The 17,750-nt window shown below is 42.0% G+C and overlaps 1 protein-coding gene across 8 annotated transcripts; it reads left to right on the top strand.

Moving 5' to 3' along the window:
* The first annotated feature begins 8,211 nt into the window (after nucleotides 1-8,211).
* Nucleotides 8,212-12,983, top strand: LOC100274104 (putative rnase H family protein). 8 transcript variants are annotated; one of them, XM_008678644.3, is made up of 10 exons: nucleotides 8,212-8,336; nucleotides 8,411-8,702; nucleotides 8,785-8,943; nucleotides 9,112-9,159; nucleotides 9,254-9,316; nucleotides 9,474-9,581; nucleotides 9,658-9,801; nucleotides 10,901-11,008; nucleotides 12,410-12,461; nucleotides 12,574-12,976. In XM_008678644.3, exons 2-10 carry the CDS (start codon nucleotides 8,598-8,600, stop codon nucleotides 12,609-12,611), a joined length of 825 nt encoding a protein of 274 aa, XP_008676866.1. In that variant the 5' UTR covers nucleotides 8,212-8,336; nucleotides 8,411-8,597; the 3' UTR covers nucleotides 12,612-12,976. The 8 variants fall into 8 exon arrangements, 6 of the variants coding, with proteins under 6 accessions (XP_008676866.1, XP_008676865.1, XP_008676863.1 ...); XM_008678643.3 differs by having other exon boundaries at nucleotides 8,223-8,336; nucleotides 9,474-9,566; XM_008678641.4 differs by having other exon boundaries at nucleotides 8,233-8,336; nucleotides 8,447-8,702.
* Nucleotides 12,984-17,750: the final 4,767 nt, after the last annotated feature.

Here is a 17,750-nt window from a genome sequence, read left to right as displayed (position 1 = left end):
TTTGTTCTTGTTTATTATTTACCAGATGTCTCTGTATACTTGATTATGCAAGTAGATTATTCATACAATACAGACATTTTTAGTTGTATTTATTCTTGTTTCTACCTCCAGCGCGCAACTGGCCTACCATCGACGAGAATCATGCTGCCCAAAACCTCACCCCAAATCAACACAGACGCAGACATACCATCAACGACGATTTGGGGCGTCCTTAAAGACCATGCCACCCCAGTCCACAAACACGGCAACCCCTTTCTCTCCAAGTAATAGTGCTGTTGCGTCGTCAACTTTGCAAGGTAATGTCTCTACTGTTTTGTTCAGTTTGCTTCGATTACTTAGATTCTAAGCGTCAACTTTGTAAGGCAGTGTTTATTCTTGTTTTTTATTTATCAGATGTCTCTGTATGCTTGATTATGCAAGTAGATTATTCAGACAGTCGAACATAAAGATTCTTGCCATCCCAGTCGTCGATCGGAAGAAAACGTCGAGGAAGAGTGTAAGAAAGAACACCACAGTAGACTGTGGGACATATACCAAGAACATCGTCTACAAGGAGGTCCTAACAAACTAGACCCACGGTAAGTCTATCAAAACTCAATTGTTTGTTTCAAAAAAAAGGCACCGACACAAGACTAACACTCAAATGTAATCCGAAAAAGTTACAGGACGAGGAGATATTAAGGAGCTTTATAAAATAATATTGATCTATTTGTAATTGTTCTATTTGATAGGTTGGGTTATTCATGCTTCACTTCTTGAGCTTGGTATATTGCTTCCAGATGCTTGCTACGATCTGTTGTGCATGGTATATGTCTTCTTTTGCTTCCTGATGCTATGATCTGTTGTGCTTGGTATATTGCTCTCCTCTTTAAAAATTCTCTAATCTAATGTGCAGGTACCTTTCCCTCTGTGGAGATCCCGTTTTATAAGTCAAGGAATTCAACATGTTTTTGGTTTGCCATTATATCCACTTTGCTACTTTTTGTTGTGCTTGTGATTTGCTTGTTCGGAGATCCTATTTTACAAATCAAAGTATACTTAGTAAGCCATCAATAATAAGTGCTAGAACTTATTATTGTTCAGGCTGAAGCGCACTCTAGCAGCTTAAGGGGAAGTCCTTTCACAAATTAGCAACTACCTATTGTGAATGTACTGCTATCTTTTATAATAGGATTTATTGTTGCAAACAGTCTGAAACAAAATAGGAGCATGATTTCTCTGGTCATAGCTGCTGCAAGCGAATGCAGGTAGAAGCTAATTTTAGCATACATGTCATCACTGTACAGATCAACTTCAGAAAGTGCACTTACATTGTCCAATCACATTCTATATGTATGGTTGCATCATTGCATGCTGGCTCTTAACTATACCTGCACATTGTCCACTCCGTTGCATGTTGTGTGCAAACAAATGATAAACTCTTTCTCAGTGGACTACCAAACAAAATTACCACGAAGGGTGGTGCCACATCCACCGCACTTGTAGACTGTAACGTTGTGTGGTTCTGGGAGAATGTTGAGACAATTTGGACATCTCACGAGGCAAAAACCTTCTGCGTTCGCCATCAATCAAGTACAAGATCATTAGCTTAAATCAATCCGGTTTCTTCTTTTGCTTTGAGAAGAAATAGTTCTTCTATCAGAATTGATTTCCTTGCATGTGATGTCACTATTTTGAAATTTCAGGCACACCATAACATGGCCATCACGGAATTCTTCTTGGATGGTTGTCCTGATTCAAATAGACTGCTTAAAATTCTTGGTGATTTTAAGGTTAGCGAATCCACATTTCTCATTATGCTATCATTTTATTGACATGTTAATTTGCAGTAAAGTTACAGAAATGACTATCTTTTATAAATAAACATTTGATTGCTCCATACGGTCCTGTTTTCTCAGAAAATTGTGCCTACGGTCACTTGTTCAATGAAACTATTTAATCTGGTCGCCTTATTATGCTATAAATTCAAAACATAATCTATCTGTAGAACGTGATCGACAATGGGTGTGTATGTTTTTTTACTGTTATCCCGTAATTGGAATTGTAGTCCGTTCAGCAAACCTTCGCGCTCCTCACCTGTCGCAGCCTCTTCGGCATCGCCATCAGACTTCCTGTCATGCTGCTCCGAGATAGGCGTGCCTGATTTTCCGACAGGTCAGTCGATCATCAATCCCCTGCCGATACAACATACCGAACTGCTCCATCATCCTGCACAAACTAAACTATATTCATTTTCCGTTTCTGATATATACACATTCTGTGTTAATTTTGATCTTGGTTCATAAGAAAAGAACAGAAAATAAACACATATCTAATGATTATAATTATACATACATCATCTCTTGTGATTTTAGATACTTTTCAATTATACCTTTTTTTCTAAAATCACTCGAAAATACCAATCTGTGTCCCGGTAGCGATGTAGAGCACCGCATTGGCTATTGAGTGATGAAGCATCGTATCGAACTTGGGAAACTACACGCGAATAGATTTTTTGAAACCTTTTTCCCTTTTTCTGAGATTTAAATAGTGGTGGATACTGATTGAAGGTGACTAATGTTTGTTTGTTGTCAACCTTTCTCCCGACAGACTTGCTACAGATTTGGGAGGGAGGCATGTGCAGGTGGAGCTGCAGTGGCAGTTCAGATCCGCTGTCATGAGCTGCTACTGATCCTGATGCGTGAAGACTTGCGACAAATGACGGCAAAAAATATATAGCAGGAGTGTGGAGAATAATGGCACTTGGGGATTCAGGTGTATGTACAGTTCTGCCCTAGGCTGCTAGCTAGCCGATTTTTTATAGCTTACATGCTCGAGTTATTCACAAATATTATATCTGTTTTCTTATTAATTTCATATTGTTTGCTTTATAGGTTTGTGGAGTGGACTTGACTGACTAAGTAGTGGACATAATTTTCCATGTATTTGATGCTAACTGTGATGGTAATCTAAGCTCAGAGGAGTTCTTGAGGTCATTACAAAGAAGAGAAAATGGCATTCGCCAGCCAACAACTTCTGGTTTTCTAGGGGTGATTGCCTGCTGGTTGAACTGTACAAAGTGTTCTCTTCAACAAATGCTGCCCCAGTAGATTCTTTTGACAGTCGTGACACTTTGTTCCATTGTCCTTGGTTGCTCTGTGTTAAATGTAGGTTTGCCAATCTCACCATTTGTTTGGTTTCATTATCCAGTTTTCATATAATTTGAACTAAACTACTCGTTAATTGTTCATCTAGGTACATAATAGTTGTCTTTATCTGTTTTGGCAATGATTCTGAATTTCTGATTGTGTGCAGGAGCTGGAGAACGTGATCGACAACCGATAGAGTTCTGAAGTGTGAAGATGACTTTTGGTGTAAATATTACCCTGCGGCCCCTTCTTAATACTGATTAGAATTGGTCATACCACGTAGCAGCTGTAAGGAATACCTTCCGTTCTCGTCCAAGGGCTCCGATAACATACATCTTCTCGCTTGTCTGGTTGCGAGAGAAGGAAATGTTTTTGTTTTCACTGAATTGATGCAGTCTCTGATTCGATTATTTGTTCTTTTTTATCTCTCAGGAAGCGCTTACCCCACTCTTGTGTCCATTTATCTGTTTTGGTGATTAATTATTTTATTGGATAATCCTTATACAACAAACTCTTACCCCACTCTTATGTCCATTTATGAATTAGTTATATAGCAAGCTACAACAACCATACTTCATAGTTGATGGTACAAAATGCAATGATAATCAATAATGGAAAACAAAAATCCAGCTAACAAATGAACCTGTTAAATGTGTCATCGAGGTCCAGTATGCCTTTTCAAAGTTCATGGACCTTGATAGCACTGCACAATAAATTTGTTGTCACATATGTATGTTTTACTCTGAAGTCATTTTGTTTACCACTCCAAAAAAGATAGGTCTGTGTTCACCGTTTCTTTGAACATTGATAGTTCTGTTGAAAACATCTGAAGTTTGATCATGAATATCTGTACTAAACTAATGGTGAATAAAATTTCCTGAGTAACATGTGGGTTTGATCCTAGCTGTACTGACAAAGGCTTATTGTAGCATCAAGCATGTGCATTCGTCATGGTTTTGTACTTACAATAAACACATCTCATTCTTTTGTTTGCATCTTAGGTGGAAGTATGATGGTCCATCCGATTCTTTCAAAGCTCTTATTGACATGGCAGCGGTTCATTCATCTTGTCGTCTTTGTATACATATTGCTACCAAGATCCATTTAAAGGAGGAAAGGACTCCAAAATTTACAAATCGTCCTTGTAGCTGTTCCACCAAAAAGGGAACAATTTACCACTTATTTATCCGAGAGAGAGGGCGGTTTAAGTCAGAGAGCATTTACATGAGGTATGGAAGCTTTACTATTGTTCTCACCCTTCAATCCAAAGATATAGAAAGGTTAGATTGGTGAGGTTATATTATAACGACATAAATTAGAGGTAGCAGCATTTTTTTACTGCTGCTACCTTTGTCTAACTGTATTTCTAACCATGAATTTTTTTACCACTGCTGATTTGTCTAATGCCTAGGATGCTATTGTGGCAGGTCCTAAAATAACACGAACTAAATCCTGGTGTCGTTGACTGACTGCAGGCGGTGCTTGCAAGCGCGTTCGCCAAGAACGATAGCAAGAAGGTCGTTGCCGCGACATCTTGTGTGTTGCAGCTAAACTTACAATATAGGACAACAGTGTGTATCAGATCCTTATCAACCCTTTTCCTCCAACAGCAACCAGGTGCCATGCCATGCTAATGGTCATGTTCGCCTTGCAGCTGAGCATTGTCTTGGGCATGGGTCTCACTGTCGTGCTAGGACTTGCTATGAGGTTTGGGGCTGGCATTTTCACAAGCGACGTGCCCATGATCCAAGTCATTCACAGAGGCATCCCAGTAAGGACGTGGCCTGGCCTGGCCATCGAAACAACGCCGCTCCATATGCAAGCATTTTGCAAGATTCAGACACTGAATTAGACAACTTTTATCTTGGTTCAGTTTGTCGCCGGCACGCAGACCATTAATTCCCTGGCCTTCGTGTTTGATGGCATCAACTTTGGAGCGTCAGACTACATATACTCTGCTTACTCCATGGTAAACTATTTTCACATCTCCCATTCTGATAAAAAAAAGAACTGCAAACTTGCTCAAATTCTCAACGAAAATCTCAACATCAACTTTCTTTTGTTTATTCAAAAGGATTTATATTTATGTTCGCCAGTTTAGCCATAGGTTCCAAACACTTGCTCAGATAAGACTACAGAAACAATCGAAGCAGTTAGCAGAGTGGAACACTGCTGGCTTCTCATCTGAACTTACAGCTACTAAACACAAAGAGGTACGTCATCTTTTCTATATTAAACCTCCTTGGTCTGAGTTCTATACAATATATTATTACTGCTACCTTCTCTACAGCTGTAGATGACCCCTAAGGATTCTAAACTGGTGATGCTAAAAAACTGGTGATACACTACAACCAACAAGGTATGTATGCATTATGTATTTTAAAAAATCAATTACACTTCTCTTCCAGCATGAACTTACTGCTATTTCCTTTCTTCTACACCTTGGTGTGTGTTTTTATGCAGTTATTTAATAACACTATTACACTACTTTCCTTTTCAACAGATTGATTCGCAACAAGTGTTTGGCTGCATATAAGAAGCTTTCATCTAATGAGGTCTCCCGGTGGGTTGTTGAAAGGATGGTCAGTCTTCATGACCAATATGAAGAAGACTGGATCATCAGATGTTTTTTGATCTTGGCTTGTAATTCTTTGTTGTTCCCAACAACCAGTTTGTTCATTTCTAGCAAGGACTATATTGTAACTGAAAGTTTAGAGGAAGTAAAGAATTATGACTGGTGTCAGAGACTCTGTGATGATATTGTTGCAAAGTCTGAGAAGTTCATGTTGGAGAGAGCAAGGCATGTTGCAACACCCCACATCCAAGGATGTATTCTTTTTTATGGTAATAACCCTTCAATTATTTTTTCACAGAGGTTTAGTAATTCAGCTTTTATGTTTTAGTTTTTTAGATGCACATGATTCAGTAATTACATTGTGTGTAGATGTATATCACTATAAATATCCAGTAATAACAACCAGTTACAAACTTTTAAGATTCAATAATTTCTTATTTGTTTTAGATTTATTATTAGGACAATGTTGAATGCCCAGTCACTCGACTGGTTGGCACACCCCGCTGGAAGTTTTTTACTTCCAAAATCATGAAGAGTATATGTGATCTTGACAAGACCCCTGGACCTGGTCGTCAGGTGAAGTACGACAATTTGGAGGTACATTTTTAGTAACATTTTTGTAAAATGCAATAATACTTGAGTAATATCAGCATTCACTCTTGGCAAACACAATCTTAGTAACAATTTTGCTGCGGAGGAAGTTGGCAACGCGGCTATGGTCGCTGAGAAGAAGGTCGTCGTGGCTGTGTAGCTTGTCGTCGTTGCTGCGCACAAGGCAGGCTGCGTCGTGGATGCTGTCTGTTTGTATTACTTTTGGTTGGTTGTATTAAGTGTTGTACTGTGTGTTTGGTAATGCAGTTACTTTTGTATTCAGTGAACTGTTTGGTAATGCAGTTCCTTTTGTATTTATTGAACTGTGTGGTACTGCGTACACACTGTAGTTCCTTTGTATTAAGTGTAGTAGTGATGAGGTAATGCATTGCACTTGTACTACCGAGCTAAATCTATGTACTTGTGCCTGTTGTGGCTAAAATGCATATGTTTAAGAAAAAACTGTTTTTTGTGAATGAGGTACTAGCAATCTGTGTACATTGTGGCTCTAAATGGCTAAGTCCGTGTACTTGTGTTTATATGAAATCTGAAATAACTGTTGAGGCTATTTTCTCAGTACTACTGAGGCTATTTATAGTTTCTCGGAAACTATTCTTCAGTATCTCGGGAACTTTTGTTCAGTTTCAACTGAACTATTTTTAAGTTTCTTAGGAACTAGAGACTATTTTCTCGTGAACTATTGTATAGTTTCTCACGACCTATTCTTCAGTTTCTTAGGAACTATTGTTCAATCTCTCATGAACTATTTTTCTGTTTCTCAGGAAATATTGTTGAGTTTGTCTTGAACTATTGTATAGTTTCTTAGAAATAAATATTGTTCAGTTTCATAGAAATCTGAAATAACTGCAGATTCAAGTGACTATTTTCATAGAAATACGAAATAACTGCAGATTTAAGTGACTATTTTACCGAAATCTGAAATAACTGCAGTTCATAGATTACAAGGGAAATAGAGGAGTATTTTCACTAGAAAGCAGTGCTTGAGATCACTGAATGAATTCTAGACTATTTTCACTAGAGAACAGTAGTTCATTTCACAAATTATAGTTTCAAACAAGTTCACATACCGGTACACACTGCACTTCACATATTACAATTTAAGTGGCCAGATTACACTTTCTTCTTCGGGGTGATTTTTAACTAAACATCTAACAATGCATGGAGACGATGTTGCTCCTGCTGAAATAGTACTACCAGCTTCTGTCGTAGCAATCTGTGATGAGACACCCACAGCCCTCCATTCACCACTTCTTCAGTCCTTGTATTAGGAACCACTTCATCAGTATGCTCTTGTATTAGAAACCACTTCATCAGTATGTTACTGTCATATAGCTCGAAGCTCTTTAGGAACCACTTTATCAGTAGTTGCCCGTGAACTATCTCGTGTACATGCAACCTATAGAGCATAATGGAATTAAATAGTTGTGACCTCACCACATAAGAATCTAACTAGGTATATGCTCGTGTGTTGTTATGATAAAATACATTAATATACAAAAAATTTTTGTTTTATAATATTAACTCCGTAGCAACGGACGAGCATATACATATAACACACATGTACATAAGTTATCGTGTTATTATACGATTTGGTTGTAACGCACGAGAACTTACCTAGCCTGATAAGAAGAGAGAGGAGCAACCAAGCTAGGCAGGTAGCCATAAAGCGACGACCACGACGAAATCAATCGTCGCGAGAAGTACCGTGCAGTCCAGAAGACTGAGGAGCGACCAAGAAAGGCAAGAAGGAAATGAACAGGAAAGCTCCAAGTCAAAGCTTTCATGGGCTTTGGTAAGCTCCAGACGCCACGACATCAGCATTGACCCAATATTGTCTCATTTTATGGGCTTTGCTTTAGATATTCATTCTCTTACAGAAAAGGCCCATCACTTAGTGGGCTTCGAAGAGAATCCATCCCAATAGTCTGCCCGGTCCATTCTATCTTCGTCGATATCGCCGTCTGCCCGTCTCTACTGGGAAGGGAAGGGAGCACCTGCCTGCTCCTGCGCGGCGGCGGTTGGTAAGCCCCACCTCCGGTCCCAGCCTGGCCAGACTTCTGCCCTTCTCCTCCGCCTCTCTAATGGTGATTCGCAGTTACTCTTCTTTCCACTGTGGGTTGCTGATTTCCAGAGCGGCGTGGAGGAGGCACTACCCGTTCTTCTGGGCTGTCAGGCCTTCCGTACCGCCGCCGCCGTCGCCACTCCCACTCCCACAGCCGCGCACGCGCTTCTCCTCCTCCTCCTCACTGCGCTCCACCAAGAGATCCGCCGCAAAGACGTCAATGGACTCGTCTTCAGTCGGTGAACCCTTCTACGTCGTCCGCAAGGGGGACGTCATCGGCATCTACAAAACCCTCAGCGAATGCCAAGCTCAAGTCAGCAATTCGGTATGTGCCTTCGAGTTCCGTGACTTTCCTTCCTTTGCTTTCTTGCTGTGGCTGACCATGCCCCTACTGCTACTGCTGCTAGGTTCGCGACCCTTCTGTCACCGTCTTCAAAGGCTACTCGCTGCGTAAAGACACCGAGGAATACCTCGCCGCGCGCGGGTTAAGGAACGCTCTCTACGCCATTGATGCAACAGATGCACGAGATGAATTGTTCGACGATCTAGTTCCCTGCCCTTTCCAGGTAACACGAACAATGCTCTCTGCTCGTAAGTTCCAGCTGCTTCAGGTAATTTAGAGTTCGATAAGGTTGCTGGTGATTTCTGGACATGAAATTCAGTTTTATACTACCTGACTTTTGCCGTAACATTAACATCTCATGGTGTGCTCATTGTGCAACTTATGGTTTCAGCAACCTGATGGAGCTGCATCGTCTACTCTGAAAAGATCACAGGAGATTGTGAGTAGCGTTTTCTTTGTCACTGTGGTTCATTTCCATTCAAAAGTGACCTTTATATATCTCATTAACTCGCACTAAAAATCATTTTCTCAAGGAAATCGGACCATCAAAGAAGCATCCCAAAGTTGATGAGCAGGTACCATTACCTGATAGTCATGTGAGTATAAATAATGCAATGCCCACTCTCTGTATTGTTATTTGGCTTGTTCCTGTAGTTATGGTTTGGTTTGTTACTAGCATGTATATTTTTAATTTATCTGTGCTGTGATGATACATGAAGCTGCGCTCATCAGCAGTTTTGACCTTTTTTGCAGCTCTCTTGTATTCTTGAATTTGATGGTGCCTCTAAAGGAAATCCAGGGAAAGCCGGTGCTGGAGCAATAATAAGGCAGGTAGATGGTTCCGTGGTATGTAGCCAACTGGTAACTAAACTGATGTGTTCTATTTATACCGAGTTATCATACCTAGCTGGTTACCGTGTTATGATCTTTACTGAAGATTGCTCAACTACGTGAGGGTCTGGGCATTGCAACCAACAATGCTGCTGAATATCGTGCATTGATCCTAGGGCTAACATATGCAGCCAAGAAAGGGTTCAAGTATATTCGTGCTCAAGGCGACTCTAAGCTTGTTTGTAACCAGGTCAGTTGTGATAGCTTTGTTATTTTGTAGCTTATATGTTCTTTGTTGCACTGTGAAATATAAATAGAGATTTAGCACTGTGCAATTCAATCTGACTCTTTAAATTCCACTAAGGTATAATACCTCGAATGTGATTTGGCCATACAATTTTCTTCATTCTTGTATCACGGAAGGTTGTTGCTTCATTCAACATGCCAAAGTATGTTCTTTCGTTCAAAGAGCCCTTGTCCAAATCAGTTCACATTGAAATAAAGACTTTATCTCAATCTCTGCAATCTGCATACAAAATCTGATAAAATGTGCTTTTTTCATAAAAATGTTGTGAAACCTAGTTTGTAGAGCTAGTGATTGCAAGTCATCCGATCGCGATTAGTCGGGCTGGTTGCCTGTTTATACTCGGCGGACGACTCATTAGCTTGTCTAGTCGTCCTGATCGTCTGACTATTTGCCGATTAGGGTGATTAGTCATCCGACTTGTAATTCCTGGTTGCCAACATCTAGTGTTTTTGCTGATATTACTTGGGCCAATGTGGATGAAGTTGTTGGTGCAGCAGAGGGTCTAAGGGGCCGTAACTTGCCTCGTGCTGCTTCTACACGTGTTGCTGCAGTTTCTAGCCATATTATTTCTTATTCTCGGTCTAGAAAGCGTCAAAGGGACACAACCCAACAGTGTGAAGGTTATGCAATGATGAAATGGATGAGGACAATGATCATGAATCTGGATCTGCTGAAGTTGCTGATGCAGGCTTCCATTTGGATGATGATTTGGTTTAGATTATTGTAGGATTCAAGCAGGCTGTTTGCTGCATTTTTGTTCCTGCTAAGTGCTCATATCTTTTGTGCTATTTATATATATACCTATATAAGTATAACCACTAGTCTAAAAGGTCTAGGACGACCAGGGACCGACTAGGGGTCGACTAGTTGCCCTGGTCGTTGCCTAATCGCGATTAGTCGCCTGGTCAGTCCTAGGGATCGACCAGGTGACCAGGCGACTTGCAATCATTGTGTAGAGCTCTCGGTTGAGATTCTCGACCAGCAGGAAATTGTAGTAATTTTTTTTCTTGTCAGAAGTAACAGATTGTGCTTTCTGGAGCAGGTCCAAGATATCTGGCGTGTTAAGAATGATAATATGGCTAGCTTCTGCAAGAAAGTGAAGGAGCTAAAGGGAACATTTCATTTATTTCAAATCAGACATGTTTTGAGGGTAGGTCACACTTCTTTCCTCTGTCTTCTTACCTTGTTCTGTTTTCTCTTAGACCGGCCAGCTTTGCAATTTGCTATGTTCATGTGCTGTGTCATGTTATATTCTTCAGTTATTCTACTTTTATTTATTGCTGGTACTACTGGCACAACTATAGCTGGGCATGCAAAGTTTTATGTTGACATCACATATAATCAATTGTCAAAAGATACCATGTGGCAGAAACTGCCCCTAAAAAAAGGTGGCATACGCATAACCTGGAATTACTTGTAGGAGTGTTCTTAGACTCCTGTCTTTTTAATATAACGAGACACAACTCTCCTGCTTATTCGGAAGAAATCCATTTGGGCGCTGAATGGGTGTTGTATAACAACTATTTCGTGCGCATTACCATGGCACTATTTTTCTTGCAGCTGAAGTAGTGAAAAACAGAAGATCACTGCATGGCCAGTTCATGATTGTTTCAGGTTGTTTGGGAGTCAAGTGTTAGAGTATATGGATTAGGCCCATGAGGCTAAGCTCATGTGGCCCATGTATAAACTCTATATAGCCACCCTCTAGGGTTGGCCCTGTTAATCCAATGGTCATTCTCCTAACATGGTATCAGATTAGGGTTTCGCTCCTCCCTCACCCCTCAGCCGGCGGCGGCTAGGGTTTCCTTCCCTGCCGGCCGCCGCCTCTCTGCTCCCTCCAGGCGCCCTGCCCTGGCCGCCGCCGCCCCAGCACCCGCGCCCTGCGCTGCCTGACTGCTTCCGGCCGCGCCCACCGCCGTCGGCCCCGCCCTTCTCTGGCGGACAGCGCCCACAACCGGCCGCCGCCGTCTTCCTCAGCGCCGGCCGCGCCCCCTGCTCTGGCCGCCCCTCTCTGGTGGATAGCGCCGGCCGCGCCCCAACCTCCTCCCCCCCCCCCCCCCCCCCCCTGTGGAAGAGTCTTATTTCCTGGATGAAAATCTAGTACATAGTCTACTTATAGATCAGGAGCTCTGCTAATTAAAAGGAAACTTGGAACAGAATAGGCACTAACAATCTGCTATATAAAAGGAAATCCAATTTGTAACAAAATAAAAACTAATCTTTATTTCTATGGAAACAACTCAGCCCTGGAGGTTGCAGTGCCTGGGCTCCCTGGCCGGCGCCCTCCTGGGTCTGGTGCCTGGTCCTACGGCGCTGATATTGACTCCTCACAAAGGTGTCGATAACATCAAGATACAATAATTTTTAGCTGTAGTACTTTTCATCAACCATATAAAAGCCCCTTCAGTAAAACATAACTTTCTGCAAGAGCCCCTTTTAACTGGATTCAATGTTGATCGAACAGTCCCTCTCTATCCGAAAAAAGAGTGAAAAAATCCATTAGCTAAATCATGGTACCCCTCAAGCTCATACTGCCTCGTTTGTTTCGCAGGAATATAATTCGGCTGCTGATGCTCAAGCTAACTTTGCAGTAGAACTTCCTGGTACGCTTGCTGTGAACCTCATGAATTACTCTTACGCCCCGTTTGGATCATTGGAATTGAATTCTATTCTAATATGCTAATTGTATTAGACCTGATTTATTTGTCTCTACAGTTGGTGAAGTTCAAGAGCAGTCGAACTTCCCATGCTAGCAGTTGTGTTGTGGTCAAGTGTGGTTTGTGCATCGCTAAGGTTCTGGGACTGAAGCTATGTCACATTTGTTCAGTTCTCATTGACACAAAAGGAAGAGACGAAACAACAGTTGTATTGGAAGTGGTAGTGGGTCTGATATATCTGCGGAGTATTGAACAGACAGATGCAATATTGAGTAGATTCTTAGGAAATTTAATCGTCTCAAACTTCTAGATAGTGCGAGTTGATTTGTCCAGGACCAGTGTTTGCTGATATACGATGTTTGTATTCAGAACAGTATTAGTACCGGAAACTTTAATTGCTCCTTTCTCTATGTTGGTTACTTGGTTAAGGTTGAGTGTTGCTTTTAATAAATTGGTCAAAATTTTATTATCACTTAATAAGTATAAGTAGATATTATCCAAATTAAATAAAAGATCATAATTAATAATAAATTCCACATTATATGATAGATTAAGATTAATTCCATAAATTATTCATGTAAAGATTTGAGCCACTCTTGATCGTGAGTATGACTGATATACCAGTTTTACACCCTACAGAGATTGCACATTTTTATCCATAAGATGTTTCTCGTTTAGCCAGGGTTTGTAAGACCCTTAGACACTACGAGAGTAAATAATGGTTAGGGATCTACTGTGAGATCTTTACAAAATTTCACTAGATGAGAGAATCCATTACGGTTTCAGGGAGAGGGGGCGATATAGGAATCCCTTATCTGAAAAGCTATCACAGACAGATTGACCCGGGAATCTCTCTATACCGGCAGCTCTATATATCCGCTTGCCCCTTTCGATAAAGTATTAACTCACGCTAGCTTTTCTAATTAATCAACCAAGAACGTCTCATTCCACCCTTGTGGTAGCACTGTTTTCTAGGGTAGTCACACTATGTTCCAATTAACATAATAATCTTATCATGAATAATAATTAAACCACAATAAAAATAAAGTATAATCATAATTTAGATATAATATTAATCCCAAAACCAGATAGAGCAATAACAAGCCTATCCAATAATAATTCATTTGTTTGCAAGGTTTAGGACGAACAAAACTAGAGTAACCTATTAGGTCCCATGAAATTAACCTGAGCATGTCACGCTGATTAACATAAACATTATTAGGTAAAGAAAAGTGATCAAGGACACAACTTGACTTATACTTGCGATTTCAGGTACTTCTCAAAAGTTGGTCTTTAGATTCTTGTCATCTCGCTTCTATGCGTAGCAATACATACATATAGACAAGAAATATAAAAATAACATCACACTAAAGATGGAAACAAATCACACAATATTATTCTACACACTGCTACGGGATTACAGGTTCGAGAACCACTAAAACCGGAGTTACGATTAAAAAGATATAGTTTTCCAAAGGATCAGGTGTTTAAACAATAAAACTATATTCTAATAATATAAGTCCAAAGTTTTAGGTGTTTAAACAATAAAACTATATTCTATTAATATAAGTCATGTGAGAAAAGGTATATCAAACTTTGTTCCACTTTAATCTAAGTTACTACTTGAAAGGGAAATTGGGTTAACCATTTCCTATAATTAATTTTGGTGGTTGATGATCAACACAAACACATGGACTAACTAGTTTGTCTAGATAGTGTTTATCTCAGGTGCATAAGTTTCAACAAAAACCAAGAAAGAAATCCGGTTAGGGACACAATAAAAAATGGAGCAAAGGACTTGAGTGTGCTGGTTTTTGGCGCACTAGACAGTGTTCGGTGCACCAGGGTCGTACAGGTTGGAACCAGCCACTCTCGGGAATTTGGAGACGCGCTCCGCTATAATTCACCGGACTGTCCGATGAGCCAGTGGAGCAACGACTCTCTGCGCAACAACGGTCACCTGCCACGATGAACAGTGCAAGTCAGAAGTCAGAGCGCATAAGTCAGAGGGCACCGGACTGTCCGGTGAAGCTAGAAGACAAACGTCTCCAACGGTCAACTGCTCAGAACCCTAACGGTTGCGCTGATGTAGCGCGCACCGGACTGTCCGATGTGCCCATCGCCAGCAGAAATCAGCCAACGGCTAGAAGTGGTTGGGAGGCTATAAATACCCCCTAACCACCTCATTCACTCCTATCCAAGCATTTCTGAGTTCTCATTCATTGCAAGAGCAAAATTCCAATACTCCAAGACACAATCAAAGCAATCAATCCACTCAAAGCCCCAAAATCAACTCTAGTGCATTAGGGCTTGTGAGAGGATCACTTGTGTTCTTTGTTGCTCTTGTCACTTGGATTGGCCTTTTTCTTTTTCCTTCTATTTGTCAAGTGACTTGTAATCAAAGCAAAAGATACCTAAGTGTGTGGTGGTCCTTGCGGGGTCTAAGTGACCCGAGAGATTAAGGGAAAGACTCACTCGGTCTAAGTGACCGTTTGAGAGAGGGAAATGGTTGAAATAGACCCGGTCTTTGTGACCTCCTCAACGGGGACTAGGTTCTTTGGAACCGAACCTCGGTAAAAAAAATCATCGTGTCCACTCGCCTTGATTCTTGTTTGATTTGTTTTTCCCTCTCTAACGTTTCCTTGCTAGTGTGAATTTGAGTTGGCTCCCATACGTCATCCGTAATCCTTGAGCAATTCCTAGCAAGAGAGATATTCCTTTGGACTTGAATTTAATTCTAATGCTAACCCCCGACCTTAGTGTGTGCTTAAGTTTATAAATTTCAGGTTTCGCCTATTCACCCCCCTCTAGGTGACTTTCAATTGATATCAGAGTTAGTGCTTCATTAAGAGCCTAAGTAACTCGAAGTGATGTATGGAGATCACGCCAAGAGTGAGATCATGACCGGCGAAAAGCCCACAAGCTCGGGGAGGACTCTCTCAAGGGAGTCCGGCAACAAGTATAATGTAACACCTCAAAATCTCATTTTGAGAATTATGTAAAATTTTCCCCTGATGTTGAGTTAAAATATTTTTTTCATAAGAAATATCTTACTTTTATACATCCTAAAACAATGTTTCCAGAAAAAAAGGAATAAAGAAAGGAGCTCAGTGATAATTTGTTCCTTTGATAAATCATATCTTCTAGACTTTACTCTTAAGGATCTTTTTTTTAAAAAACTAGAACTAAATATCTTAAAATACATATTTTGTGTGCACATTTAAAAGCATAAGTATAAATAAATGAGATGGGAAATAAATAACATAAAATTATATTTTGCATGCGGAAGTGTTGTTATAATTGTGCATATGAATGTGAATCCTGAACCTAGATTCAAATTTGAATTCAAAATAATAAAATGAATAATAAAATATTATTGCATCATGATGGGAATATTTTGTTTGTTGCATCTAAATTGGAGCTTGAATTTCAAAACTTAGTCTTAAATTGAAAATGAAAGCTAAAATAAAAATAGAATTAAAAGAAAATAAATAAAAAAGGGGCAGCCTCAGTCTGGGCCGATTCTCCCTCAGCCGGCCCAACTTCACCCGTGCCAGCCCACTTTCTCCCTCCCCTTCTCTTTTCCACCGTGACGCTGGCGCGCGGGCCTCCCCTGTCATCCTTGGTTCTTCCTCTGTCACGTGGACCCGGCCTGTCATCATCTTCTTCTCTCTGGCGTAACAAACAGCAAATCCGTGGCGATGATGGGTGAACCCGTGTGGTCAGCTTCTTCATCCCCGTATCTCAACCACCCTGCGCGAGCTGCTGGGATCCCGCTTCCAACGTACTGCGCGCGCCTGGGTTGAGTTCTCCGCTGACCGGTGGGCCACACCGGGGTCGGGTCTTCCCCAAACGAACGCGCGGCTTCCTGGCTCGGACTCCGTACGCCGCTCCCCCAATCCCAACGGGGCTTCCTATCCCGCGCGCAAAGCTCGGGTTGTTCGGGGCGGGCTGCGGGATCACCTCTTCTATAAATCCCGGCACCTCCCCCCATGCCATCCTCCATCAACCCTCGAGCATCGTTGTCGCCATTGAAGATCGGAGAAAGTGCTGGTGGGTCTCGTCCTTGCCGATGGTCCAACCTCGGGCATCGGGTCGGATGGGCGGTCGGGATCTTCGCCTAATTCCTGGGACCCGTTCCAGTGCATCGCGGAGGTGCGTGTAGATGATAGGGATGCTGGGATTGCTCGCCGGTCACGTGACTCCGCCGTCGGGCCGCATCTCCACCGTGGACAGGGGTTTACTCTGTGTTAGCGCAGGTGAGGTTACTCCCGATCGACTCGCCTCTCCCCCAGCATGGTGTAGCGCCTGTTAGTTTGGTAATTGGAACACTGGTGTGCGAATCGGGCTTCCGCTGGCCATGGTCTGCCGTGGGCGTGTGCGCGCCGCCGTAGTTCGGGTCGGCTGGGAAGCTGAGAGCACCTAGAGGGGGGGTGAATAGGTGATCCTGTAAAACTTGAAACTTAAGCCACAAAAACTTGGTTAAGCGTTAGCACAATAATGCCAAGTGGCTAGAGGAGTCTCACAAAACACAATAACCACAAAGATATCAATCACAGAGATGGCACGGTGGTTATCCCGTGGTTCGGCCAAGACCAACGCTTGCCTACTCCACGTTGTGGCGTCCCAACGGACGAGGGTTGCAATCAACCCCTCTCAAGCGGTCCAAGGACCCACTTGAATACCACGGTGTTTTGCTTTGCTTTTCTTAGTCCCGTTCGCGAGGAATCTCCACAACTTGGAGTCTCTCGCCCTTACAATGATGTTCACAAAGAAGCACGGAGTAAGGGAGGGATTAGCAACTCACACAAGACAAGAAATCACAGCAACACCACGCACACAAGTCGCAACAAGAGCTCACAAAACAACTCAATGAGTTCACAACTCAACTAGAGCTCTAATTGCTATCACAAAGAATCAAAGGCGCGGAATCGATGTCTTAGTGCTTAGGAATGCTTAGAGAATGCTTGGTGTATTCCTCCATGCGCCTAGGGGTCCCTTTTATAGCCCCAAGGCAGCTAGGAGCCGTTGAGAGCATTCCTGGAAGGCAAATCTTGCCTTCTGTCGCCTGGCGCACCGGACAGTCCGGTGCCGATTTCTTTCCTTCTGTGGTGTAGTCGACCGTTGGCACCTGGGAGCCGTTGGCGCACCGAACACTGTCCGGTGCACACCGGACAGTCCGATGCCCCCTCCCGACCGTTGGCTCGGCCACGTGTCTCGCGCAGATCGCGCAGC

This window comes from Zea mays, chromosome 4, assembly GCF_902167145.1.
Source record: "Zea mays cultivar B73 chromosome 4, Zm-B73-REFERENCE-NAM-5.0, whole genome shotgun sequence".
Taxonomy (NCBI): Eukaryota; Viridiplantae; Streptophyta; class Magnoliopsida; order Poales; family Poaceae; genus Zea; species Zea mays.
This window is presented reverse-complemented; position numbering and strand designations above follow the sequence as displayed.

Bases quoted from the DNA above. Each gene is read 5' to 3' on its own strand.
- LOC100274104 (XM_008678639.4), top strand. From the start codon at position 8,397: ATGGTGATTCGCAGTTACTCTTCTTTCCACTGTGGGTTGCTGATTTCC. The intron at 9,317-9,473 runs GTGAGTATAAAT...CCTTTTTTGCAG, and splicing joins TACCATTACCTGATAGTCAT to CTCTCTTGTATTCTTGAATT. The intron at 9,802-10,900 runs GTCAGTTGTGAT...TTTCTGGAGCAG, and splicing joins CTAAGCTTGTTTGTAACCAG to GTCCAAGATATCTGGCGTGT.